The sequence below is a fragment of the Bombyx mandarina genome, chromosome 12 (assembly GCF_030267445.1).
Source record: "Bombyx mandarina strain Sakado chromosome 12, ASM3026744v2".
Classification (NCBI taxonomy): domain Eukaryota; kingdom Metazoa; phylum Arthropoda; class Insecta; order Lepidoptera; family Bombycidae; genus Bombyx; species Bombyx mandarina.
This window is the reverse complement of record NC_143219.1, coordinates 8,562,462-8,590,228: the sequence shown is the minus strand read 5'-3', so window position 1 is coordinate 8,590,228 and position 27,767 is coordinate 8,562,462. Positions and strand designations below refer to the sequence as shown.

The 27,767-nt window shown below is 40.6% G+C and overlaps 2 protein-coding genes across 4 annotated transcripts in view; both read right to left on the bottom strand.

Moving 5' to 3' along the window:
- LOC114248663 (uncharacterized) overlaps positions 1-27,767 on the bottom strand; it is a 104,524-nt gene that overhangs the window by 10,684 nt on the left and 66,073 nt on the right. For all 3 annotated transcript variants that reach the window (XM_089731661.1, XM_089731663.1, XM_089731662.1), the window contains 2 exons: positions 18,950-19,158; positions 9,636-9,771 (listed from right to left, as the gene is read on the bottom strand). In XM_089731661.1, the coding sequence (XP_089587787.1) occupies positions 9,636-9,771; positions 18,950-19,158 (345 nt within the window). The remainder of the gene's footprint in view (positions 1-9,635; positions 9,772-18,949; positions 19,159-27,767) is intronic.
- Positions 1,797-2,743, bottom strand: LOC114248643 (brachyurin). The gene has a single exon (XM_028181942.2). The coding sequence runs from the start codon at positions 2,709-2,711 to the stop codon at positions 1,833-1,835; it is 879 nt and encodes a 292-aa protein (XP_028037743.2). The 5' UTR covers positions 2,712-2,743; the 3' UTR covers positions 1,797-1,832.

The window sequence follows — 27,767 nt, the reverse complement described above, 5'->3', positions numbered from 1 at the left end:
ATTTTTATAATTAGTGTATGTTATATATTGTACATAGTTACGATATACACGATTGTTTAAATCACGCTCTAATAGCAAGCGGATTTAAAAAGTAACACAAGTAACAGTAAGTAAAACATATGATTTTTAACCTCGTAATCTTGGTATATATTAGATCAAAGTATAAAATTATTGCGTTGTTACTGGTCGTTTTACGTCTGTAAATTTTAAAATAAAGCGGACATCTTCAAGTTGGTGAAAATTTCGTTGAAAGTTTTCAGTACACAGGTACACTCTATTGTAAAAGCGTTGATAAAACTGATTCAGTTTGTAGTGATAAAAAGAAATAAAATAGGAACTTTTTGTGTGATTGAAGAATTTCGTATTCATAGTCATGATAGCCTGACAGAGCATTAGAAGTCATATTTGCGAGTAAGTATTGAGTATTATCATTTTAAAACAATTTTTTTTCACATACAACTAAAATTTCTTATTTCGACTTATGAAATTAAACCACTATTTTTATCAGTGAGTTAACTTAATATTCTAAAAAATTCTTAATTCAAACCCTTTTTTTATATTTATTCCAAATTCTTCACCGTTCATAACAAATTATACTTTACGATTTGTTACAAAATAACATTCTGTTTACAAGAACTCAATCAACAAAAAGTAAAATAGCTGCAAAAAACTACCGGATATTATCATCCATTAATTAATTTCCTGAAATTGGGGAGGCTGATTGAACTTTCAACCTACTGTTACAATGTTGACATTTTGTCCGTGATTGTAAAAATCAATAGAAAGTTGCTGTGATAAAATTAAATTCGCAAAGGTACGAAGAGATTTAAATTTTTTTAGGTGATTTCGACGTTTTTTTGTGACGTACGAACGAGCTCACGGTTCACTTGGTGTTAAGTGGTTACCGGAGCCCATCAGTCTCCACCATAGACATCAATAAGGTAAGTGCCGCTGCCCGTCTTGAGATATGAGTTCTAAGTCTCAGTTCTTCTATAGTGCAACGTCTGCTTTTTCTTCAAGTCGGACCGCATTACTGCCCCGCGGCAGAAATGGTCATAGCGGTACCTACCCGTGCGGGGTCACAAAACGCCCTACCACTTGTAAGTCATGCGACTGCACACATCTTGTAACGTAAGGCTCATGGCTTAATTGTACTGTAAAATGGCTGTCACTCTATCGTTTTCTGACCTAATTTTCTATTCCTTTAAAAGCGACTATAAACGTTGAAACTATTGATATACTTTGATTTTCCTCTGAATAATGTTATATATTGTTTTTTTTCTATAATGAACCTATTATCTTTAACATTATTTTCAATCTATCTTCTTGTACAAAGAGTTTTTTGTTTAGATAGATAATATTGGAATTATATTGGTTGCAAATTGGAGGGTATGTGTATTCTTTCGTGGAAATGAAACATCGCTGCCGTAATCGTGGGTCTAGAGACAGATTTATTTTCTCTTTGCAACAATCCGATTCTTTCGAATCGGGGTTGAAGGACAATGGCTGCCTTGGTGCCACTGGTAGAACTTTTCGTTCCATAATACGGATTCAGCGGGTTTTTTCAGAGATGCATGTGGCAATGTGTGCTCAAGTTCGGCTATCCAAGTCCCGTAGCCGAAGACGATGTCGACTGCCATTTCATTGTCAAATGGTTAGACAGGTTTTAGTCATTTTCTTTCCTTGACATTTACCAGTTCGGTCTTGGCGAATATCGGACGGTAGCATTTTAATAAATGGGCCTTTTAGGAAATTTTCAATGAAATCTTATTGCATTGACAAATAAAATAAGCAAATTTTAGTCGTGTCATCATGAATTTTTTATTTCGCTATTAAAATATCATGTGATGTTGGATCCAGGCCCTGAAGGAAGGTACGCTGGCGAAAACAGACGGGAAACCTAATTCGCAGCCGTCCCTTGCCACGAATGAGCTAACACCAATGAGCCATTCTTTTCCTTGGTGGTTAATAGTTAATGGGCCTCCAGAATCTCCTCGGCAAATACCAACACCGCCAACTCCACTAGTGCAGATGTTAGAATCCAAAACTACATTACCGTAATAGCCACGGCAGGTTTCTAAGGATATAGTTTGTAGAAAAACATTTCTCGCCATCGTGTTTGTCGTAGGATTTATAACATCAGAATATCTTCCATATCCAGCTGCAACGGCCCACATGCCTGCCTTGTCAGTGCTTAGAAGCGAATCAGTGGCTAATGGAATTGGCTGTACCGCATGGTTGAATATTATACGACGAGGTAAGTACAGGATTGCAATGTCATTTGCAAACGTTCTGAAGTCGTATTGATGATGAACTGCAATGGAAGACGCTTGAATCCTTATGCCACCATGGAACAGGTATGGGGTTCCCAGCACGACAGTGAAACGTACTGCACGAAATCTTCCATCGAACCAGCAATGAGCTGCAGTTAAGATGCTGGCAGGGGTAAGGATCGATCCGCCGCACGCGGCCGGTGATTGCAATTCATTAATATCAATCAGTAGACCTGCCAAATATGGATGGTAATTGATTGGCGCAACAGCTCCCCCAACGATGCGCTGCATAAATATTTGGTGTTGTTCCGCTTGCTTAATCTTTGCAGCCGTTTTAATGCCAACTTTTTCGAGCCATCCTACAAATTCTTCGTTGGCGCTACTTTCACTACTTGTGTAGGTCACAAAGCACAAAATGAAAAACACTAGCGAACGCATCGTTGATGGTTAATAATGTGGGAGCTGTTTCGGTATTTATATTTGTAACATTTTTTCTAATCTATAATTTAATTTTCAACTTAACGATTATTTTGTTAATCTGATACGAATTTTTAATAACCGGTCATAAAAATGCATTAACAAAGTTTTACTAATGAGTGATAAGTAATTTTATTTATGTTGGTTATCATCTACTACGCACCGTAGCTAATCTTTTGGGATTAAAAATCAATTTTATGGATATGCCTGGCTTTTGTTTTCAAAAATCTTATTTAATAACTAGATAGTTTTAAGTAAATAATCCACACCTTATCGATGATTTCAAATGATTGGGAAAAACCATATAATAAACTAAAATATTTTTCTGGAATTTCTTATTCAGGGTAACTTATTTATATGTATACTTAGTCTGGCCATAAATACTGTTAAAAAGGAAAACAAAAAAAAATCTATGGCAAATAACATTTATTACTTTTACAGTGTGTTAGTTTAATACATAAATATAAAACAATTTAAAGTATAAAAAGCTTATTCGAAGTGGTCTCCATTGGCTGCAATACAGTCCTTTAAAGGTTGAGGCCAGTTATCAATAGAAGCACGCACTCTTTCCATGGGAAAAATTTTCACTGCCAATCGTACGGATTGTTTTAGGGACTCCAAATTATCATGGCGTTTAGAGCAAGCCGTACTCTCTAAAACTGACCATAAATCATAATCCAGCGGATTAAGATCGGGACTAGACGACGGCCAGTCTTCAGCTCTGATGAAGTCCGAAACGTTCGTTTCCAACCAAGACTGCGAAGACCGAGCTTTATGACCTGGCGCCGAGTCTTGCTGGAAGGACCATTCTTTATTACTGAACATGGTGTTCTTAAGGGGCTTCACTACCTTCTCAAGAATGGTATCTTGATACACTTGTGCCGATGTTTTGATACCTTTTTCACAAAAGTATGGCTCAGTCACTCCTTCATAGCTAATACCCCACCAAACCATCACTGAAGTCGGATAGTGCCCACGTTGCACTCTGTCGACTAATTGGGAAGCTTTCTTAGAGCTTTGAGCATAAATACGGTCATTTTGTTTGTTAAAATGTTGCTCAATTGTAAAAAATTTCTCATCCGTAAACAAAATTTTTCTATGATCTTCCTTTGCGTACCGCTTCAGTAGTTGTTTCGATTTTACCACCCTATTCTCTTTTAAATTATCAGTTAAGAAATGACCAGTACGTCTCTTATAGGCTGCAAGTCCTAAGTCATCTTTTAAAATACGCGACATGGTTCTAGGTGCTATCCTCATCTCCCGAGATAAAATCTTTTGCTTTCGGACAGGATTTCTTCGAATTCTTTCCCTTACTGCTTTGACCACCTTTTTCGTACGAACACTTCGTGGACAACCAGATCTTTTTCTGTCACAAACAGAGGAGGTCTCATTGCACCTATTAATAGCCCGGTACACAAATTTTCGACGGGAACATGAGAAAACCTAATAAAACAAGTACCTATTAAAAGAACCGCAAAGGTCTTTGCTGACATTTTTTGTCGACTCATGTAAACCTAAGATTAACTTAATTTTTAATGAAAGAGAATTCAGGGTATCCGTATTGAGTAATGTAACTATTGTGACGAGACTAGATGCCGAGTTTTATAATAAACTTGACGGTAAGTACATTTTTTTTAGATTATCCGTATCAAACACATCAGTGACTTCCACGGGAAACAAAGTAATTGTTAATCACAGTTTGATTTTTTTTTCAAATTTAATAAACCAGTGCCGGTTAGTAAATTTGCCGGTGCTATGATTTCTGGTAATCCACCATCGGGAATATATTGAATTCATCGGTATATTGTACCACTTTTATATATTTCTGCCAAGCTGTTATGCGTTCCTGTTATAACAGCAGGATAGTCTTGCTACAAAGCGAGGTCTCGAGGTAGGTAGTAGGTAATTCACATTGGGGCGTCGATGATCTCTAGTAATTATTTTTTTACCAAGTCGGCCGTCAGCACGTTGGTACAGTTACAACAAATAAATATATTTTGGCATGATAGACTGATCCTATTATTGAATACCAAAAAGTAAATTCCGGCTGTTTTGAATAGTTTTTGATTGAGGTTTTACTCATTTTCACAAATGCTATAACTGCAATTCAAACTCAATTTTTATAATGCTATCTGTGGGATTTGCAACCGTCCGAATTTAGCTAAGCCACGAGCTCGTCCGGGCATTTACATGAAAATAGAAATTTGCATATAATTATACCAGGCAAGAATAGAAATCCCCTTCGAATTCTGGCCCCTTAACTGTTTTGGGTCCCCTCTGTATACCAGTTTGAGAACAGGTGAGCCAGATTCAAGACTACTAGTAAGCTTCTTTATCCTATCTACTAGTAAGATTCTCTATTGCGACGAGCATACGACCAGGAGTCATATGCCCGTACCTCTGACCTAAGCTGAAACTCATTTTTTTGTTTACACACACTTCGTCCATGTCTTTTTCGGTCGACCTCTTCCCCTTTTACCTTACACTACCATTTTCATACATCTCCTAGTCACATGCATCTCCTCTTTACGCATCACATGTTCATATCCCGCTAACCGTACTGGTTCCGTAAGTACTGGTTCTACCGTACATAGCTCGAACGAGCTGCTGGTATTTCCCTGGCACTCCTTTTATTTTCATGCTCCACCACAAAAACTCACGGAGAATCTTATCGTACGCTTTTTCCAAATCAATAAGTCCCTTCTTGTTTTTTTTTATATGCTGTCTTCAACTTCTCTTTCGTGACCAAATCTGGGGAATCTGCGTTCTGACATTTTTTAAAGGTTTTTTCTTTTCTTTACGCGCTTTTTGAACGTTGTCGCTCTACTACCACCAGGTCTATTTATCTTTAATTTTTAATTTTCTTTCCCGATGACATCACACACACGATGACTTTTTGCCACATTCCATATGTACTCAGCCATTTCATTCCAACATTCGTTCACCGTTCGTCCACTCAAAAACAGCAGTTTTAAAAAAGAGAAAAGGGCTGTCTTGAACAATTTTTAGAGCACTTTCTGTGAAACTTGGGAATGACATAAAACGCAGAGAGAACCGAAGTCTCTTTGTAAATCCAGCGGGGTATCTCGATGTATTGGTAGCGCCGTCTAGGCTGGCATCGGATACCCCGCCGACCAAGTGGCCCCGTGTTTGTAACGGCAATGCTCGCCGGTTCGGTATATACATATTATTATAATGGGAGCAGGGTGACGGGGAAACATACGGTTCACGCGAAACGGGCCACCTTGCCCTCGGCTTGCATCGGATGAGTTCTGTTTCATCCAGGCCAAAGTGACACCCGGGACCTGGGCGGGCCCCCGATGCGCACTCTGCGTGCCGTGGGTGCGTCTGTGGGGGAGTTTTGCTGGACTTCCACCGGGCGCGTCCGTAGGTGGCGGATAACGGGCCTCTGGGAGCAGTCATACTCCCAGGGGTATCGCTCCTTCTCTCTCGTTGTGTTATGGCGGGAGAGATTGAGCGACGTGGACCAAAACCAGCAGGGGGGGTTCTGGGCTCTCTGCGCCCTTCACCTAGTTGAAGGGTGTTTCTTCCGGGGATGCCCGGGCCCCCGACTTCTTCCTTATTATTTTGAGTTTGTTTTTACTGTCTTTTTGTTTTCTTTATATTTTTGATTTAATTTATGTTGAGTTTGTCTGTCCTTATCTTCGTTGTTATTTTGTTCTTTGTGTTTTGTTTGTTTACTATCTTCACTCTTGTACTGTTGGTTACATTTTTATGTTAGATTTTGTTATATTTTCCACTTCTTTCTTTCTTTATTGTCACCCAATCTCAAGTTTTGACGCGCGGCAACGGGACGAATGGCTGGTGGGAGACCAGTCTCGAGGGCGTCCTAGGGGACCGCACCCTAGGTAAATAAAAAAAAAAAAGCATGAGCATGTCCAGCCTGAAAAAGTTATTACCCCAGGAGGGTACCTCTTGCTCTGCGGGAGGAGAATCCCTCCGTGCGGTCGAGAAATCGGCCGCACGCTGCCCCTCGTATTCTGGGGGGGGCACAAGCTGTTCCGGGAAAGAGTCCGAGAAGGACGGGGAGAAAAGGAAGAGGTCCACAAGGGACGAAAGAGAAACGGTGCAAAACGAAGACCGCAGGAGAGAAAGCAGCGTTTGCTCGGAGGACAGCATGGTGGTCAGCTCCTGCTGTTCATCACCAAAGAGAACGACGCGCAAAAGGGCAAAAGGCTCGAAGAACGCAAGCTCCGACAGTAGTACCGAATCGGAGGCGTCAGGATCGTTGGTGTCCAGGACCAGACCATCGAAGAGAGGCCGAGGTCGTCCTCCAACGATCGGCCAATACGTGGGATTGGCGGCGGCGAAGCAGGCATACTTAAAAGCTCAACGTGAAGAGCTGGAGCTTCGCGCTGAACAGGAGGTAGTGGAAAGCGTGCACAACCTGCGTGAGAAGAGGCGCGCAGTACATTTAATATCCGGGAACATAACAGCAGATCCCGCGACTAGGCTCCAGGAGACCGCCCAGATGGCCCTTACCATCGCGGCGAAAGCGCGCAATCCGAAGGGGACGTACATCAAAGCCCTTAAGGAGATGGCCACAACAATAAAGGAGGCCACGGAAGATCTAGCTTCCAGATCGGCCAACGAGGAAACCCTGAGGCTGCAGGCACTCAGCGAGAGACAGGAGGCGGAGATCCTGCAGCTCAGGAAGGAAGTAGAGGACGTAAGAGCGGAAATGGTGCGCCTCGCTCAGACGACAGCGCAGCCCACTCCCGCCCCAACACTGCCAAACGAAGACGACGAGCGACGCCTGCAGATAATCATGCGAGCAGTCGGGTCCATGCTGGACGCCCGACTCGCGGGTCTGGAGGCCCGTCTACTCCCAGAGCCTCGCTTGCGACCACCTTTGGCCGCTGACGCAAGAAGGAGGAGCAGAGAGAGCGAAATCGATCCAGACACTGCAGGTCTTGTGTCGGAGGCAACGCCGCCTTTTGCGGCTCTGCCCCAGCTTGAGACCAACAAGAAAGTGAAGCCCAAGAAACAGAAGGGCAATAACAAGAAGACGACGCCGTCAGCTCCATCCGAGCCACCAGCTCCACCCGAGCCGCGCGCATTCCCTCCGGCCCCCGCTGCCCTTACGGTCAGTTGGGCGACCGTTGCGCGTAGAGTAGCACGGCCGAGAAGGGAAAAGGAGCCAGCACCGACGACCAACGCGGAAGGCCAACGAGACAGAAACCCTGCCCCGCTCAAGCCTAAGAAGAAAGGTAGAAAGAAGAGACTTCGAGCTCCGCGCTCGCAGGCCGTTATTCTGAGGCTGCACCCGGAGGCCATCGAAAAGGGGCTCTCCTACCGGGAGGTGCTCGCCGAGGCGAGGGCCAGCATCGACGCCGGAGCCTTAGGGATCCCCATCGAGAAGGTCCGGTCAGCAATAACCGGAGCCAAAATACTCATAGTGAGCGGCGAGGACCAGATCGCGAAGGCCGACTTGCTGGCCGAGAAGCTTAAGGAGGTTCTCTCTTCTAAGAGAGTAACGGTGACAAGACCGATAGTGACCGCTGCAATCCGCATAAGCGGACTTGACGATTCGCTGACGGAGGAGGAGATATGCACCGAGCTTGCGCGCATCGGCGAATGCTCCGTCGATGCAGTCAAGGCTGGCTCTATCAAGCCCGGATCCGGAGGAATGGGCCAGGTTCTCGTTCGTTGCCCGATAGCAGCGGCGAAGAAAATTGTTACAGTGACGAAGCTGCGCATCGGGTGGAGCGTTGTTCGCGTCCACCTGCTGGAGGCCCGGAGGCTACAATGCTTCCGCTGCCACGCGTTGGGCCATGTGGGTGCGCGGTGCCCGTCGTCGGTCGACCGCAGCCACGACTGCTACCGGTGCGGACAGACCGGCCACGTGGCATCCGGATGCACACTGGCACTGCGATGCGCCGTCTGCGCCTCCGCCGGGAAACCAGCGGACCACACTTCGGGGGGCAAGGCCTGTGCAAGGCCCCCGAGAAAACCAAGGAGAGAGGACGTCGCTGCACCCGCGGCCGCACCCGTTGCTGCAGACCGAAGTCAACTCGGCGAGACGACGACTCCGATGGACGTCCAGCCTCCGTCGGGCACAAGGAAGACCGGGGCTTTATGAAGAACCGGGCATGCCGATGAACCGAGGAGGAAGTCGTGAGGAGGAGGTCGTGGACCTCGGTTCGTAGGCAGTGAAGGCGGAGCGGGTGGTGCGGGCAGAAGGCCCCCACCCGGCTCCTGCAGGGGCCGTCGATTGCTGGGTGCGGGGGCGCCCGGTGCTCGGCACTAAGGTCCTGTGGGGTGGTGGTGCGCTGTGGCTCTGGTGCGCCCCTCACGAGTCGTGGAGATGAGAGGGGGAAGAAGTCCCCGGTGGCAGATCCCGCCCAACGTAACATTGGGGTGGGAGCCGGCGAAGGCGGGCCTATGGCGCGCACATGGCGGTACCTGGGTCTCCGCCCAGCCGGAGTGGAGGAGCTCGTTGGGGTTTAGTCGGTAGTCGTTAAGCTGGGCGGGTTTGGCGAGAGCTGAACTTAGCCCAGCGCGCCTTTCTAAAGGCGTAGCCTCCGTGGACCAATTGGTTAAGGGCGCGGATCTCGGTTCGCGACTTCTTCCTCTTTCTTCCACCGGAGGCGCGGAGTCCGACATAACCCGGTCCGACCCCCGTCGGCAGGGTATCCGTAAAGAATAGGATTCCCCATCGATACAAAAAAAAAAAAAAAAAAGGCCAAAGTGACAAAATACAACATAATAAATTACCGAAGTAGTGTTTAGTTCACAAGTAAACATTCATAAAATTAAAATTCTTGTTTTAGATTAGTTTCATGTACCTATTTGATAATGTGAATGTCATTTTATAATGTCATGTCTGCATTGTGACAAATAGAAAGAAAAAAAAATACTTACGAAAAACAGTGAGTTGTTTTCCACTGGACGCTTTAGTGTATATAGGGGTGTCAAGTGATACCTCACAAGAGTAGCTTCCGCTTGCGGCAAAGTCCAGATTTTGAAGAATTATTGAGTTTTCCGTCGCTAAAGCGATCTGAAAAAATTTAAATATGAAATAGCATTATGTTGATTTTAGTACATAAGTAAACTTGAAATTTCTAGTATAGAGAAAAATAGGATTCAATTAATTTTTTCCGTTTTTTGATAAACTACCTATGAATTCTTTCTAAACGTTTATGCTTCTTCTCGTAAGTGATGCTTGGACAAACGATAAAATTAATAACCTGATAACCCAAACATTATTACAAATCTCACAGAACGAATCGAGTTGGGTAAATATATTTTGCTTAGACTGTCGCGAGTTATAAACAATATTCGAATGTTTTTTATAAAATGTATATATATTTAAGTATTTATTTCTAGAAAACGAATAAATAAAATGTGTGTATTTAAAAAACATTACCAACCTATTTTTTTCTTATGTAGGATAACGCAGCTGGCGTTTAAAAAATAAGTCGTAAATAATTTATAATTTTATCTACCACCTTTTTAATTTAAGGCGCTTAAATTATCAGAAATGCAAGTCCAACACATGTTAGGCTGTCGACCGATAAGGTGATTTTCACAAAGGAATTTGTTTTGTTTGTCTATACAATACAATATTTTTTTAAAGTTCTATATAGGTAGACGACGAGCTACCGACCCATTTGATGATATCTTAAGTTACCGGAGCCCATAGAAAATGCCATAGAATCAGTTCTTTTCACCTATCTGATGCCACGAGGTTGAAATTTGAAGTAAAAAATTTTGCACCCGGAGAAAATTAAAAATGTCTGTATTTAATTTTCACTTTCTAACAATTCTACTTGACTTGTTGATCGTTAACTTTATTATGATGTCTCTTATAAAAGATCAACTAATCCAAAAGACGCACATTTTCAAAGGAAATAATTGAAATTTATACTTCACATTTTATTTTGTTTTCTTTGATTTATGGGTAAGGCAGGCCGTTGTATTATATATGCCATTAAATGCATAGAGTTATATAATATTTATAATATATCTATGTAGTCCTGTTCTATTCTATGTTCTACCCTTAATAGTCGTTTGGCCTCTAGACTTGACGAGGTCTAGCCACCGGAACAAGGTAGGTTCCGCAAAGGTTATACCACGTAGATTACATCCACACATTGAGACAGGTTATTTAGAAGATTGAAGAATACAATCGTCATCTGTGTCATATAAGTTTCAATTATTTCATTTGAAAATGTGCGTCTTTTGGATTCCTTGATCTCCTATAAGATACATACATACGTTAACGACCAAGAAGTCCAGTAGAATTGTTTGAAAGTGACAATTAAATACGGACATTTTTTATTTTCTTCCGGGTGCAAAATATTTTTGATGTTGCTAATTAATGCTACTTCCTGTTTCTTAATTCAAAGAAGACACGTTCAAACCAGAGTAATTAAATTTTCCAAATTATGTTTCAGGTAAAAAGACTTCATGTTTTTAAATTCACTAGCGAAGTGTATACGGGAATTTTAAGACCTGAGGAAAAATATGGCTCGTTTGAGATAATCTTCAGTAGTCATATTGAGTGTGGTCTAGTTTTAAATCCTCTTGCTACCTATTAATTTACTATGTCAATTTACAAGTCACACGGTAACAAGTCGTCGTCATCTAAAGGAAAGGCGCCCGGTTCAATCGTATCAAGCGAGGCATCGGTGTTCGAATCCCGCAGGCAGGTACCAATTTTTCTAATAAAATACGTACTTAACAATTGTTCACGATTGACGTTCACGGTTAAGGAATAACATCGTGTAATAAAAATCCAACCCGCAAAATTATAATTTGCGTAATTACTGGTGGTAGGACATCTTGAGTCCGCACGAATAGGTACCATCACCATGCCTATTTCTACTGTGAAGCAGTAATCCGTTTGGGTTTAAGGATATGGTAGCCGTTGTATTGTTAAAACTGAGACTTAGAACTTATGTCTCGAGGTGGGTGGCGGCATTTACGTTGTAGGTGTCTAAGGTGGGCCGTGAGCTCGCATACCTATCTACGCAATAAAAAAAATAATAAAACAAATTAATTTCTGGCGTGAAATGACCGTAAAATGTGGTAAGTCAATTTATTAGAAATTGATTTGTATGATACGTTGTGTGAATGTGTGTTAAGATATGATTTTATGGATTCATTATGATACTCGGTTACTCTTGGCAGAGCAGTCGCGGTCATGTGAGATCCTGGCTTATTAAAGTCTTGACAGCAGTTCTCCATAATACGCGAACTGAGGATTGGTGCACGTACTCGTTAAGTGGGGTTTAGATTTAGTTTAGTGGTAAGGGTTTTCACTTTATCAGTCCAGCGCATGGGACTTTGTCCACGAGGTCTTTTACCGTTGACCCTACCCTGAACAACAAGTTTCTCGATAAATTAAAAAAAAATACAAAGACTTCGTGAACCACAATAAGGAACGACTTTTAATGATTTCTATAAATTTTCCATTTAAACAATTGATTGGTGTGAAGTCTTTTAAAATTTTAAGTAGCTAGATAATAACATTTCTCAGTATGACCTGGAAGTCGGGTCGACCTGTTACGCCCTCCTATAGTGAAATGAGCGTTTGGCATGCAATGCTATGCAAGACCAACTACCTAACCAAATCATTAAATGCACTTTTGAACAAACCATAGTAGTTTCATGGCTGTTAAAATTAATTTCAAAGTTGCCTCTGCCAATCTACATACGTCTATAAATGTATTGAAGTTTTAAAGGCACGGGAGAAGTGGCTTAAGGTTATTTCTCATAAACTAGAGGTCCCGCAGTAGTCAAAATTCGACTATAATCAATTGGAATTGTAAGTTTGTACACTATTATGATTGTATTTTATACTTCTATAATCATAAATTTCGCCAAAACTACACTATAAAAAATACTAATAAAGACAAACAATATTTAATCTATTCTCAATTTGACAACAGACGCCAAGAACAAAAGTTTGACAATAAATAGTATGCATGCGTGTGTGCGTCAAATACATGGTATGTAGTGTGTGTAATGTTTTCTTTATTGATTTAATGTATCTTTTATGCATTATTTTAAAAAAATATTAGCATTGTGCACTTCTTCTCTATATTTTCTATAAGTGTGGAAAATTTCATACTCCTCCGTCCGCGCAATTTTCGTAAAAAGGGATACAAAGTTTTTGCTTCACGTATTAATATATAGATAAATATTTTAAACGTAATTAAAACTACTTTTTAACTGTTTGATCTCGCGTTTTTTTTACTGTCACTATATTAATAGGTTGGGGAAAAGTTACTTCGCATTTTTTAAGAAAATTCATAACATTTTTTAGTATAGTTTATTTACATTTAACTAAAGTATGTAGGTACCATTTTATTCGATAATTTTTTGCCACCTAGTAAATAGGTATATGATCCCATTGATAAAGATATTTTGGGGCTTCTGACCAAAATACCGCGACAATTGGGTATTATTTTCACATTTGGAATACTATACAGTTTTCGTTTGAATAACAATAAATAAGCACAATATTCATATACTATTCAAATCCAAAATGTCTACGACTCGCCTAATATATAATATATAATATCAACAATAGTACTATAGTTATATAGTTGTTGATCGAAACCTAAAACCGAACAAAATACTATATTTTATACGGACAAAGAAATATTTTGATCACTTGAAATTGTCTTAATTACCGAGCATTGGGTTCGGCAGCCGAAATAATTTTAGCTATAATTATAAATCCGCAAAACTAGACATACAACCTGGGAGCTTGTTAAGGAAATTTTTCTTAAGACTAGATTTTGGAAACGTTCCTTATGTAAAATTTACTTCTTAAACTTAGTCAAATGTGTTATAGTCAGGACGCATGGGTGATGTTTTCTTATTAGATTTGCGAATGAATATTGTGAATGTTATGTTCCTTCTAAAATTGACCATTCTAAGCTTATGAATTCGTATTCTAGTGGTAGCACGTCTTGGGACCCATTATAGCTAGGTACTACATCCATGCCCATTAACCGTGAAGCAGGAATGTGTTTCGCTTTCAAGGATGGGGCAGCGGTTATACTATCTTGTCGCTGCCGACCGTCGTCGATATGATGCTCGGCAGCGACGAGTCGTGGTAGGTGATGCTCGACTTCTATGGGTCCATCATCTGGCAGAAGGAGGCGGCCGAACCGGAGAAAAAGAGCTGTTCTTTCCTTTCGGCGCCGTACCGCGCCCGTCGGGCGTCGAAGGAAGGCGTTCGTCCATCTCCGGCCCGGGTGAGGGGGAAGTCTCCTCCCGTTGATGGTCATGGTGCGACCTGAGGGGGTAGAGGCTGCGCCGCACGCTACAATAACTCTAGCGCGCTGGTATCAGGAGGATGGGACGACTTGTCGGCGGCTACGGTCCGCGATGCGGTCCGCGTTGCCGTCGTTGTTGTCGTCACCGAACATACTGTGGAAGAGCAACCCGGTCGGCGGTGTATCGCGTTCTGTCCCGCCAGGCTAGTTCTGATTGAGTGGGGTATCTTGGAACACCAGCGACATCGCACAGGCGGCCTGTTGGGCCACCGTACCGCGGAGAGCGGCGTCGTTGGTCGTTGCCGATCGCCTGGACGACCCGTTGGTAGGGCGTCCTTAGGGTAGCGCCGCGAGTCTGGTTGTAGTGTTGACGGCGGGACCCCCCTACTCTGACCGGGTTCTGACCCCGGTCGGAGATCGTACGTCGGGTATGAGAGTGCAAGGTGGAGCCGTTTGGTCCGGTGGGGCCCTAAAAATTATTCTTTGGCCCATGGTCGGCTTCTAACACCTGCAGACCGTCAAGTCTCACATAGCTCGCGTGCCCCCTAGGCGCGGATGCCGCATAGATTCGGCCTCCTGCCCGAAAAAAAAGCGGTTGTACCATAAAACTGACTTACAACTTATGTCCCAAGGTTTGTGGCGGCATTTACTTTATTAATACCTATGGGCTTCGGTAACCAGTGATCACCTGGTAGGTAGTGAGTTCGTCTAAGCATTAAAAAAAATTCGAGTTTCAAACACGGAACACTTAATCCTGAAGTACCCTGGACTGAAGTACCATTTTTAGGCACCGCCTTTTTTTGTTCGTATTTACTATCGCTACTAAAGTTTTTATTCTGGGAAACAGTTGCCGCGCACATTGGTATATTTCAAATTGATTGTAATATTGTTTTTGTTACATTAGAGCATGCAACGTTTAATTCATTAGTGCCTACACAATTAAGCAGCAAGCTTGCGAATAGGCGTCTCTGGTAAACTTGTCCATAAGGTAACCACAATGTTTATGTTTCAAATTTATATTTCAGATTAAATTATGTGTAGAAATATTGTATTTTAAACTGTACATTTTTTTTTTTTTCTTTAGATGGGTGGACGAGCTCACAGCCCACCTGGTGCTAAGTGGTTACTGGAGCTCATAGACATCTACAACGCAAATGCGCCACCCACCTTGAGACATAAGTTCTAAGGTCTCAGTATAGTTACAACGGCTGCCCCACCCTTCAAACCGAAACGCATCACTGCTTCACGGCAGAAATAGGCAGGGCGGTGGTACCTACCCGTGCGGACTCACAAGAGGTCCTACCACTAGTAAATTGCTAATAGACAATTCTATTGAAGATACTTTCAGCATAGTTTTTTTAGCTTTTGTTCAACTCTTTAAAGTTATTACGTTTCGTCTAAATTACCACCAGCCGTATTGCCACTTAAAACTTTAACTGAAACGGAAAACACAACGTACAACCGGCCGAGAAGTGCCGGGAAGTGAAGTGAACAAAACGGTTTCAAACACCGCTTCAAGTGTGGGTACCCTGGAGGTAATACTGACCCGGAAAATTAACTCAACCCGGGGCGTTAGTCGGCCCCGAGTCCCACTGCGTTTGTAAATTTTCAGTCGTGTTCATATTTAAGAAATTTCGTTCGAGTAGCTCGCTGCTTTCTCATTAGTTTGACGATGCGAAACGAAATTGTCGATCGACGTGCACGCTCTATTATGTTTTTATATTTAACTAGCTGACACGGCAGACTTCGTAGTGCCTCAATCTATATAAATAAATAAAATAAACTTAAAACAAACAAAATGAACCCGTCCGACGGGGGACACATCAAAGGAAAAACAAAATTGTTTGTTTTTATATAATTCCGAGCATTTTCATATTTTTTCACCTTTTAAACCTCTTCTGGACTTCCCCGAATAATTCAAGACCAAAATTAGCCAAATCGGTTCAGCCGTTCTCGAGTTTTAGCGATACTAACGAACAGCAATTCATTTTTATATATATAGGTAGATAGAAGATAGATTAATAATATTAAAAGTCGTCGTGGCTTAAAGGATAAGACGTCCGGTGCATTCGTTTTGAGCGATGCACCGGTGTTCGGATCTCAGGCGGGGGTACCAATTTTTTTAATGAAATACGTACTCAACAAATGTTCACGATTGACTTCCAAGGTGAAGGAATAACATCGTGTAATAAAAATCTAACCCGCAAAATTATAATTTCCGTAATTACTGGTGGTAGGACCTCTTGTGAGTCCGCACGGATAGGTACCACCACCCTGCCTATTTCTGCCGTGAAGTAGTAATGCGTTTCGGTTTGAAGGTTGGGACACCCATTGTAACTATACTGAGACCTTAGAACTTATATCTCAAGGTGAGTGGCGCATTTACGTTGTAGATGTCTATGGGCTCTAGTAACCACTTAACACCAGGTGGGCTGTGAGATCGTCCATCCAGCTAAGCAAGAAAAAAAAAATTGTTTAATTCCGAACTTAGTTTCCAGTCATGGCACAGTATTTTATAGCTCTTCAAGAGTTGTAATTATTATTGAAGCTTTATAGCCTTATTTAATTTCTAACACTTTTTCGTTGATTGCTCAAAATTTATAATCAGTTAGTTTGAAAGCTTTGGAAATCTCATTTCATTATTTATTAAAAATAATTGATATTATCTTAATTTAGCGATCGTTATTCTACTAAAAATATTCGTATGTATTCTATTTTGCTCGCCGTGTGTCTTTTATGTCTAATTTTCTGTGTTTTATTTCATAGACAGAGCTATCATCATTTTCGGTTTAGTCACTTTAGTCAATGTTATTAATTCCACGGCAATAACAATCTAAGAATCTTTTCAGCAATCTTCCAAGTAATGTGATTATTAGATGTAACCTTAACTTATCTAGATATGCTCAGAAGCAGACACCTCTCGGGAATACATAATCATTCATTGAACGTGTTCCCGCCTACTGCGAAAGAGATTAATAGGCATTTAAACAAGTTTTTCTTACAAGCGCTGCGTCGGCAATTTAAACGCTAATCGTATTATGATAATGTAGATTATTAGAGCAACAAAAATAAAATAAGATTTTCAAACCAACCAAAATAAAGACGAATCTAAAATATTTTAAAAACAAGTTGCAGACGTTAATTTTTATAGTAAACGAATCAGTAATTTACGATCGTAATCGTAGCCTTCATATAAAACTGTATCGTAATAAAGGTGTACGTTGTACTTACCGTGTACATGTGTGTTTTATACATAATTCAACAGGGAAGCATACGTTTTACGTTGGGGAAAGAGGATTTATATATATGTATTCTTTTACGGCCCACACTGGCTATGATGACGTAAATGCGGTGGCTCTTCTATTTTAAATGTTGAAATATTTTGTGTATGTTATAATTTCGGTCACATGTTAAGTAAAAAAAAACATATCTAGTGGTGGTAGAACGTATTGTAACCCTGCATGGCACTATCACCATCATCATTCTGTCTATTTCTGTCGCGAAGCAGTCGTACGTTCTGGTTTGAGCGGTGGTGAGTTTATCTCTATATATAAAAATAGCGACCCGCCCTCGCTTCGCTTCGGAAACATTAAAACACACATGAAACCAAAAAAATAAAATATTTTTTTTTTTTAAAAAAGTAGCCTATGTTCATCAGGGACAATGTCGGCTTCTAATGGAAAAAGAATTTTTCAAATCGGTCCAGTAGTTTCGGAGCCTATTCGAAACAAACAAACAAACAAATCTTTCCTCTTTATAATATTAGTATAGATATAGATTATATTATATATTATATAAGTATAAGTATAGATGAATTGCTGTTCGTTAGTCTCGCTAAAATTCGAGAACGGCTGGACCGATTTGGCTAATTTTGGTCTTGAATTATTTGTGGAAGTCCATAGAAGGTTTAAAAGGTAGATAAATATGAAAATGCTCGGAATGAAATAAAAATAACAATTTTGTTTTTCCTTTGATGTTCGGACGGATTCCTTTTCTTTGTTTTAAGTTTATTTTATACAAAAGTTTAGGTCTTTTATTTATCGATTGAGGCACTACGGATTATGCCGGGTCAGATACAATAGCGACTTTGATCACATATTTCAAGGCGGCCTTCACTTTGTGATGTCTATAGATTTCGGTAAGCACTCAATGCCAGATCGACTTGATGTCATTTTATCTACGGGGTAAAAAATTAAGAAGTATTCTTCTAGTTTAAAATCCGGTGCTATTGCCCTGTTATATGTTACGGAAGAAGTTTAACATAGAAAAGTGTACGAGAAGTACCTGAGCGTGTTGTTACACGGGCTACTGATAAAATTGTTGATGACCATAGTCATCACTTACTGCTCGCTCGAAAAAGATCTTAGGAAAAGACTACTTGATCTGTGTTATCGGTACAAAACACGAATAACGTGGACCCCAACAGATGAAACAGTCATTCTAGGAAACTTTGTAGTTAAGTACATGCTCGCAGAATAAAATATTGGACCAAAAGTTTTACAACCGGCTGCCATCTGACGCTAAGGTATATATGTTGGACTTGGGAAAAGGTTTTTTTTGAAGTCTGAACAGAAAAACATTTTTCAGAATTTGCCTTAATACGCAATAAAGAAGCGTTATTATTATTAGGTCCGGACCTAAATGATACAATGTACCTATTTATATTTTGTATTTTATCGCGTTAGGGTATTTTTTTACGCGAGACAACAAACAAATACATAGACAACCAACATAATACTCGGATCAGGAAAACAAAATGATCTAATCTGCACATAAATTTTTAAGCAGTTTGGTAATAGTGTCGATTTTTTTTTATTGTCCTTGTAAGCAGACGAGCATACGGTCGCAGCATATCGGTATACAGAGCATATCGCTAGAATTATAAAACGTTACTAATAGTTAATTATGCTTGAGCATTTAAGAAAAAATATATTATGCACTTACATTGAGTACAGCACCGGGTGTCGTAAAGTTTCTGTACGGCGGTTTCCTGTCTCGTATGTATTGGAAGATCTTTGTTCCGTGACGTAGGAAGACCACTTTGTCGAGCAGGTGAGCTGGAACGTCGTGAACGCAGCGTAATCGGACCGATCCTCCCCGCGCCGCCCAACGCTCCATCTGAAGTTCTACGCGGACCTCCGTGTGACCTCGCACTGTAAAATTACGTTAGGTTAGTTTTTTTTATATCGATCTTGCAATATTTTTTTTCGTTTTTATTTTATTTTTATTGCTTAGATGGGTGGACGAACTCACAGCCCACCTGGTGTTAAGTGGTTATTGGAGCCCATAGACATCTACAACGTTAATGCGCCACCCACCTTAAGATATAAGTTCCAAGGTCTCAAGTATAGTTACAACGGCTGCCCCGCCCTTCAAACCGAAACACATTACTGCTTCACGGCAGAAATAGGCAGGGTGGTTGGTACCTACCCGCGCGAACACACTAGAGCAGTGATTATCAAACTTATTTCTTTTACCGCCCCCTTTGAAAATCAATAATTTTTCAGCGCCCCCCATTTTTTATACACCCCTAAAACTTTAAAACCACAATTTCATTAATTTAATTAATAAATGTTGTATTAATTTTAGTAAATGTAGTACCACGTAGTACATAATTATGTATTTGTAGATGCTATTATTGTTTCTTCATATTATTATATGTCCATACATCGCTACAGAGCGTGTATTTATAAATTTTCAAAGTAAAAGTGAATTCTTCTCATCAATATGTTTGTTTAAATTCAGAATTACCAAAATAAATTGCTAGTTCACTGTACTATTACTATGCTAATTTATTAGAACGAAACTATTTTTGTTGAATATCTTTCTCATTAATATAAGATTCTCATCATAAGATAATTAAAAAAATATTAGCTAGAAATGGATCCTCCGAAAAGGACCTCAGAAGGCGAATCAGTATGGCAAAGAGAGCTATGTCCCAAATGGACCGTGTTTGGGCGGACAGAAACATCTCGAGGAATACCAAAAAGCACCTCGTCACCTCCCTCGTCTTTTCCATTTTTCTCTACGGCGCAGAGACTTGGACCCTCAAGAAAGCCGATCGCCAACGCATCGACGGGTTTGAGATGTGGTACTGGAGGAAAATGCTCGGGATTCGTTGGACAGAACACAGAACTAACGAATCCATTCTTACCGAGCGCAAGATTCCAATGCGCCTCAGCACTACATGCGTGCGGAGAAGTTTCGAGATCTTTGGAGATATTGCCAGAAAGAGAGCTGACAATCTGGAAAAGCTGCTGGTAACAGGCAAGGTATGCGGGAGAAGGCACAGAGGTAGAAATCCAATGCGCTGGTCGGACCAAATACGCTCCACTCTCAATATCTCAGTCCACGTTGCTATCCATACAGCCGAGGACAGGCAGTAATGGCGCAAGATGATGCAGGAGAAAGTTATTAGAGGAGGCCACGACCCTCAGCACTGAGGATTATCGACGCAAGAAGGAAGGAAACTACGAAAAATAAATTAATATCATTTCGTAGTTTATAATTTAGAACTGGTTCAAATAAAAACCGCCGCCTAAGTCAGCGTTTTTATTATTTGTACGAGGCGCCCGCGTGGGGCCAGTCACTGGCCGTGGGGGTAGCGAAATTGCTGCAACGGCCGCAACGCACCATCGCGGTCAGGATCATCCGTGTTTATCGCACCATCTCTTTCGAGGCGGTGTGTGTACTGGCTGGGACGCCGCCTTGGGTCCTGGAGGCGGAGGCGCTCGCCGCTGACTATCAGTAGCGGGCTAACCTTCGTGCCCGGGACGTGGCACGTCCCAGCCCCAGTGTGGTCAGAGCTCGGAGGGCCCAATCTCGGCGGTCCGTGCTGGAGTCATGGTCCAGGCGGCTGGCCGATCCTTCGGCTGGTCGTAGGACCGTCGAGGTGATTCACCCGGTTCTTGTGAATTGGGTGAATCGCGACAGAGGACGCCTCACTTTCCGGCTCACGCAGGTACTCACTGGGCATGGTTGCTTCGGTGAGTTCCTACACCGGATCGGAGTCGAGCCGACGGCAGAGTGCCACCATTGTGGTTGCGTCTTGGACACGGCAGAGCATACGCTCGTCGCCTGCCCCGCATGGGAGTGGTGGCGGCGTGTCCTCGTCGCAAAAATAGGAAACGACTTGTCGTTGCCGAGTATTCTGGCATCGATGCTCGGTGACGACGAATCGTGGAAAGCGGCGATGCTCGACTTCTGCGAGTGCACCATCTCGCAAAAGGAGGCGGTGGGGCGCGTGAGAGATGCACAGGCCCGCCCCCGTCGAGCGGGGTCCAGGGAGGCGGATCTCGCCCAAACCCTGGCCCTCTAAGTGTTTCGGGTCTCCCTCACATGTCGGCCTGGGGACCGGCGAAGGGGGCCTAAGAAGACGACGTGCAAGCTGCTCTGAATACGTTTTACGTATGAGCATCCGGGTGATGGAAGGCCGGCTATCCCCAACCCACCCTGGTTCGGACCCAGCGGGGTATTCCGTAGGATAGACCATTCTAACCGGCGACATCTAGGCGGGCTTCGGACAGCCTGCCGACCGAGAGGGCTGGTGGTCGTGGCGCCGACGACCGGCAGTCCGGCATCCCGAGGCGGAGGGTGATGGGAGAGATGTGCTCCGCACTAAACACTTCACTTTCCCCCCTTTGCCTTTTCATGAGCTCTGTCTCATGCGAGGTTTGGATGCTGGTTGTTGAGCGACAGGAGGTTTTAGTCGGTACGATTCCGACATGCCCCGCCCTCCATCCCCAGTGAAGGGCGGAAGCCCGGCGATTTCCGGCGAAAAAAAACATGTGGCTCTCGGGAACTGCGGCGGTAAAGCTATTGCATAGCATTTTTTATGAACTTATGACATTATAATTAGACAATGATAATTTAATATTAAAACAATAATAAAACAAGACCACGTTATATTAAACCTTAATAAAGGCAAAACCTTAACTGTCCCCTTCACACTCATAAGCTAAACCGCGCGAGAGAGAGATGGGCCGACTTTTCATGATTTGCATGCAGTGACATCACGTCACGCGCTTATTCACAAACACTACACAAGTGCAACGTGTGAATGTGTTGAACGCGAGCTACATGGTAGGCGGGGTGAGGGGTATTAGGTTTTTTTCGTTATGGAATTTCATGATTCGGGCGCCGCGCTCAAGGCCCGCGATAAAAGCTATGCAATAGCTTAAAAATGTATGAACTTATGTTTATGGACCTAGTGCTGTGTCTGTGAGAGTAGCACAAATTTGGTTTAAGCGTTTTCAATCCGGAAATTTTGATGTCAAAAATGCACGTCGCTCTGGTCGCCTTATTACGGATAAAATCGATACCATTTTTGAAAAAGTGGGGCAAGATCAGCATAGCAGTAGTTACAACGTAACTGAAGAACTGGGAATTTACCACAAAATAGTTATGGCGCATTTGAAAAAAACTGGGTACACAAAAAAGGTCACTAAAAGAAACCTAATGAACCGTGTACTCATTTGTGATTCTTTATTACGACGTAATGAAACCGAACCATTTTTGAAGAAGCTGATAACTAGTGATGAAAAGTGGATCACGTACGACAAGAACGTACGAGAAAGGTTGTGGTCAAAGGCCGGTCAGGCTTCACAGACTCTGGCGAAACCCGGGTTAACTCGCAAAAAGGTGATGCGTGTGTGTGTGGTGGGATTGGAAGGGCATTATAAATTATGAGCTATTACCACCAGGCAGAACCATCGATTCCGAACTCTACTGCGAACAACTGATGAGATTAAAGCAAGAAGTTGAGAGAAAGCGGCCGGAATTAATCAACAGAAGGGGTGTGGTTTTTCATCACGATAACGCTAGACCTCACACATCTTTAGCCACTCAGCAAAAATTAAGAGAGCTTGGCTGGGAGGTGTTAATGCATCCGCCGTATAGTTCTGACCTTGCACCTTCAGATTTCTACCTGTTTCGGTCTCTTCAGAATTCTTTAGGCAGTGTCAGGTTAACATCACGAGAGGACTGCCAAAACCAATTGTCGCGGTATTTTGATCAGAAGCCCCAAAATTTCTATAGCAATGGGATAATATCGCTACCTAAAAGATGACAAAAAGCTATCGAACAAAATTATACCGACATACTTTAGTTAAAAGTTAAACTATATTAAAAAATGTTGTGAATTTTCTTAAAAAATGCGAAGAAACTTTTTCCCCAACCTATTATTATATAGAAATAAAATAGTACAATGTTTACAATAAGTGAGCTGTTTAGGCTTACTATACTATACTATTTGACATTGGACGGTAATGGGTAAATTGTAAAAAATAATAATCTAAGACAAGTTTTTGAACAATAATTATATACGTATTTCCATTTTATATAAAAATTATGATTCTCACATCAGTAATTTCTTATAAAATGCTAGAAAAATGCTTTAAAATGCCCTTATGTTAGAAACAAGAAAGAAAGTAAAGAAAACCTCAATTTGTGTTAGTTTACGTATGTGTAATATTTTAAAACTCTGCATGGTAGTTTTTTTCTAATGTTTAAAATAATTTCTGGTGCAATGTAATTAAGGTAAAATTGCTCTAATTTTTTAACTATCATCGATCATGTTCCGCAGAAACTTGTTACAACTTGATTGCGTACGGTGTGTATCCTACGAAATCTATGTTAATTATTTTAAGTTTTTATTACATCATACAGGGTAAAAATATAAACTAATTATTCGTTATTGTATAGTAGGTGAGTTTTAATTTTAGTAAAATTTAAAATACTATAAAGTAAATGAAATTACAAATTGCACAGCGCCCCCCTAACCCACATCAACGCCCCCCATTTTTTCGTGGACCCCTTAACGCCCCCCTCTAGGTTTCAAACGCCCCCCAGGGGGCGCTATCGCCCACTTTGAGAAAGACTGCACTAGAGGGTCCTACCACCAGTAATTACGCAAATTATAATTTTGCGGGTTTTGATTTTTATTACACGATGTTATTCCTTCACCGTGGAAGTTAATCGTGAACATTTGTTGAGTACGTATTTCATTACAAAAATTAGTACCCGCCTGAGATTCGAACACCGGTGCATCGCTCAACTCGAATGCACCGGACGTCTTATCCTTTAGGTCACGACGACTTCAAAATGATCGAGGTACGGGCGAACAGTGAGTTCAGCGCGTTATATCGGTGTTAAGTAGTTATCTGAGCTTATAGCCATCAAAAACGTAAATGCTGCCGCCCACCTTGAGATTTGAGTCCTAATTCCAGTTTTATGGTGTAACAACTGCCCCATTCTTCAAACCGGAATTTATTACTGACTGAGGCAGAAATAGGTAAGATGATTACCTACCCGTGCGGGCTCACAAGACGCCCTACCATCTGTAATTACGAAACTTTAAAATTCTTCATAGGCGGCTTAGAATATTTAGAATAGATTTTTGTTTTAGTCTTGCGTTTAATTTATTTGTTTTATCATGATGTCCGATGTTTCGAAAGAAAAAAAAAACAGTAGTCATGTCACAGGTAATTTGTGTTTTTTTTTTCAAAAAAATTTGCATTTTTTTTTCAAAAAAATGCTTTGTTTGTTCTGTGTGCTAAGAATCGTAAACTTGAGCAAATCGTTTATCATAATTTAGTAGTTGACTTGGCAGACTTTGTCCTGTTTCATATCAAAAAGAAACATTATTGTATTTGTTTGATATCGTTCATTTTGTTGATTTTGCGAGCATCTTTTTTAGTTTTTCTTTTTTTTTACTTTTAATTTAATTTTTTTTAAAACACTCAAATCGGTCATTAGCTAAGAATGTTCATTGTTTAATGATTTAACTAAACCGAATTTTCGCAAGCCACCTTCGATTTCGTGAATATTTCAATTTAAAATTGATTCATCTATATCTATACTAATCTATACTAATATTATAAAGAGGAAAGATTTGTTTGTTTGTTTGTTTCGAATAGGCTCCGAAACTACTGGACCGATTTGAAAAATTCTTTTTCCATTAGAAGCCGACATTGTCCCTGATGAACATAGGCTACTTTTTTTTCATTTTTTTTTATTTTATTTTTTTGGTTTCATGTGTGTTTTAATGTTTCCGAAGCGAAGCGAGGGCGGGTCGCTAGTATGATATAATTTGCCAAAGATATTCTAGATAAGTACAAAATTATGTAGTTTTTTGCGGTTTGTTCTTGTCCTATCCATTTGCGAGTCCTTTATCTGATTGGGACGCGGTCGATTGTCTGGGAATTATTACTTTTAAATAAGATACACAAAAAACTTTTCCAATGTTTCCATTTCTTCGGAAACTGAAAGAGCTAGCGGTCGCTTCAGGTCTGACAGCTTGATCTACTTGTTGTTTTATCTTCACTGTAAGGGTTTCTAGTAAAGTTGTTAGATAAGCGCCAACCATCTTTCCGAAAGGGGTTTTTGTTTATGTGACCTCGCGTACTATTTTACACTAAGATAATAAACTTGTTCTTGTTAAATAAAGTTTTGGTTCGAATAATAAAACAGCCGGTTTTTTTGTCTTGTTTCCTTTTTTCTCAATGCTTTTGTCGAATTATTATTATTATACCTATGTAGGCTTGTTACATATTTTGATTTTTAACGTCAAACTATACTGTGCCTTTTCGAGTTACATTACCTCTATTGAGCTCTATTTAGGGAGATTTTTTAAGAATATCACATGAACCTATATGTGTCAACTATCAAATAGGGTGTATCTATGGAAATGATAATAGACAGATTGTAAGAATTGGTGATCTCTGACAGTAACATTTTTCTTAACGAGATATCAAGACTTTTATGGATATTGTAAGAAAATGTTTTTCATATTATCTTAATAATTTTGATTAAAACTTTTTAACCGTATCCTTCTTTTGGGATTATAAAGCTCATCATGAATGAGGCCGTTACAAAAGATGTTCAAAATTTTTATTTCACTGATGTTGCTCGCAATTCACCTAATGTGGATTATTCAATTAAAAATGAACAAATCTGCGGAATCTACGATCGTAAATAAAGCGGGGCGCAAAGGTCAGCTAATGTTGCGATACATTGCGTGTTTGCAATGTATATTTAACAAAGCAATAGATATTTATGCGCGGTTTAATAAGAAAACATAATTTTCAGTTCGTTTATCGAGTACTGGTTTATTTACACTTTAAATATAATAGTAGTAAGTATAATCATATTTTCGGTAAGTTTTCGGATGCAATTTCTTATTGCAAAATATTTTCAACGTACATAAATGTATTTAATACAGAACCTAAACACGCTTATTTTTTGTTTCCTGATATCCCGTAAAACTTCTTACTATCCCGAGTGTAACTTTCTCTTTGTATGATGCTTACGAATTTATTGGGGTGTAAGTAATGTTTTGGTGGCGGCTTCCTAGCCTCGAAGGTACAATCTGTTTCGATACCGAAATTCACTGGACATCGTGCCCATTCGTTTCTTTCTGATTTATGAGTTTCTCTCTATCCTTTTTCCTCAAGTACCTACACCGAAAGCAATCTCTATGAACGAAACTGAATTAAAATTGTTCTCACACAAAACATGTTGAAATAAAATAGCCTTTGATTTTATTTTGTTAGATTACCATTTTTCTATTGTTGTTATTAAGCTTTGTTAATTTTTTTGTCGAATTCTTCTTCGGTATGATTTAATTTTGATCATTTGTCAATTGTCAATTGGAGTTTTTTTCTTATATTGTACATCGTGGCGAATTGTAGCTATTTCTGGGCGGGTCGCTCGGTCGCCGATTTTGCCTCTACTCTCGGAATGAAACACTATGGCCTTTATAGGCTTTGTCACATTTTTTCAGAAATTGCGTTGGGTCGGTCGGATAAAGAAAATATACTTTCACTACGTTCACCCCTATCTATCTACTATTTGATTGTCAAATTTATTTTTGTAATCCAATGCTATTGTTACTGGTTATTTCTTGATTTACTAGCTTTTACACGTGGCTTCACTTACGTTAATTTAGAAAAATATATATCCCTGTGGAATAGTGTTTTTTTCTTGATGAAAAATACCATATGTCATATTTTGTGCATACAAAATTTCATGACGATCGATGAAATAATGAGGACGTGAAAGCGTAATAAATCAAGCAAATTTACTCTCTCTCATATATAAAATTGCTATGGAAGCATGGATTGGGCATAGAAATCTATAAGTTAAATTAATTAAATCTACTTTGAAGAACATATAAAGTTTGACAATAACTGAAAATAAAATGAAAATCTGTCAACGCTATGCAGGTAGTTCCGAAGTGTCATTTTTCGCCAGATCTCAACAGTGCAAGGACGATTAACTACTTTAATGTTTAACTTCATGGTTTTATTATCATTAAGTTATTTTCGACGTTTTTACTACTTACCAGTGTTAGTACAGTATTCGAATGACGTCAGTCGTCCATGACCATCGCGTTTGAGGCCGTGGAAATAAAACAATATAATGACATTAAAAATACGACATTAAACCGCATACAGGTCTTAGTTCTGTCTATGACTCACGAAAAACCGAAGATAATACTATTGTATAATGATATTGAAATAAAATGTTTATTTAAATGTAACGGTGGCGGTCGCGAAAAGCCTCACATCCTTTATACTTTCTTGCGTGCCATAAACTATTCCCCTCAGTTTTATGCTAGGCACGTTTTATGATTTTCACGGTCGTATATATACTACAATTGGAATGCCAAGCTTCTAGGACTAATGGAAAGTTAATACAATTTTGTATTTAACTAAAAGTAAATCGTAATTAATGTTAGATTTGGTAATGTTTTATGTAATTC

Coding starts and splice junctions, on each gene's coding strand:
- LOC114248643 (XM_028181942.2), bottom strand. CDS start 2,711: ATGCGTTCGCTAGTGTTTTTCATTTTGTGCTTTGTGACCTACACAAGT.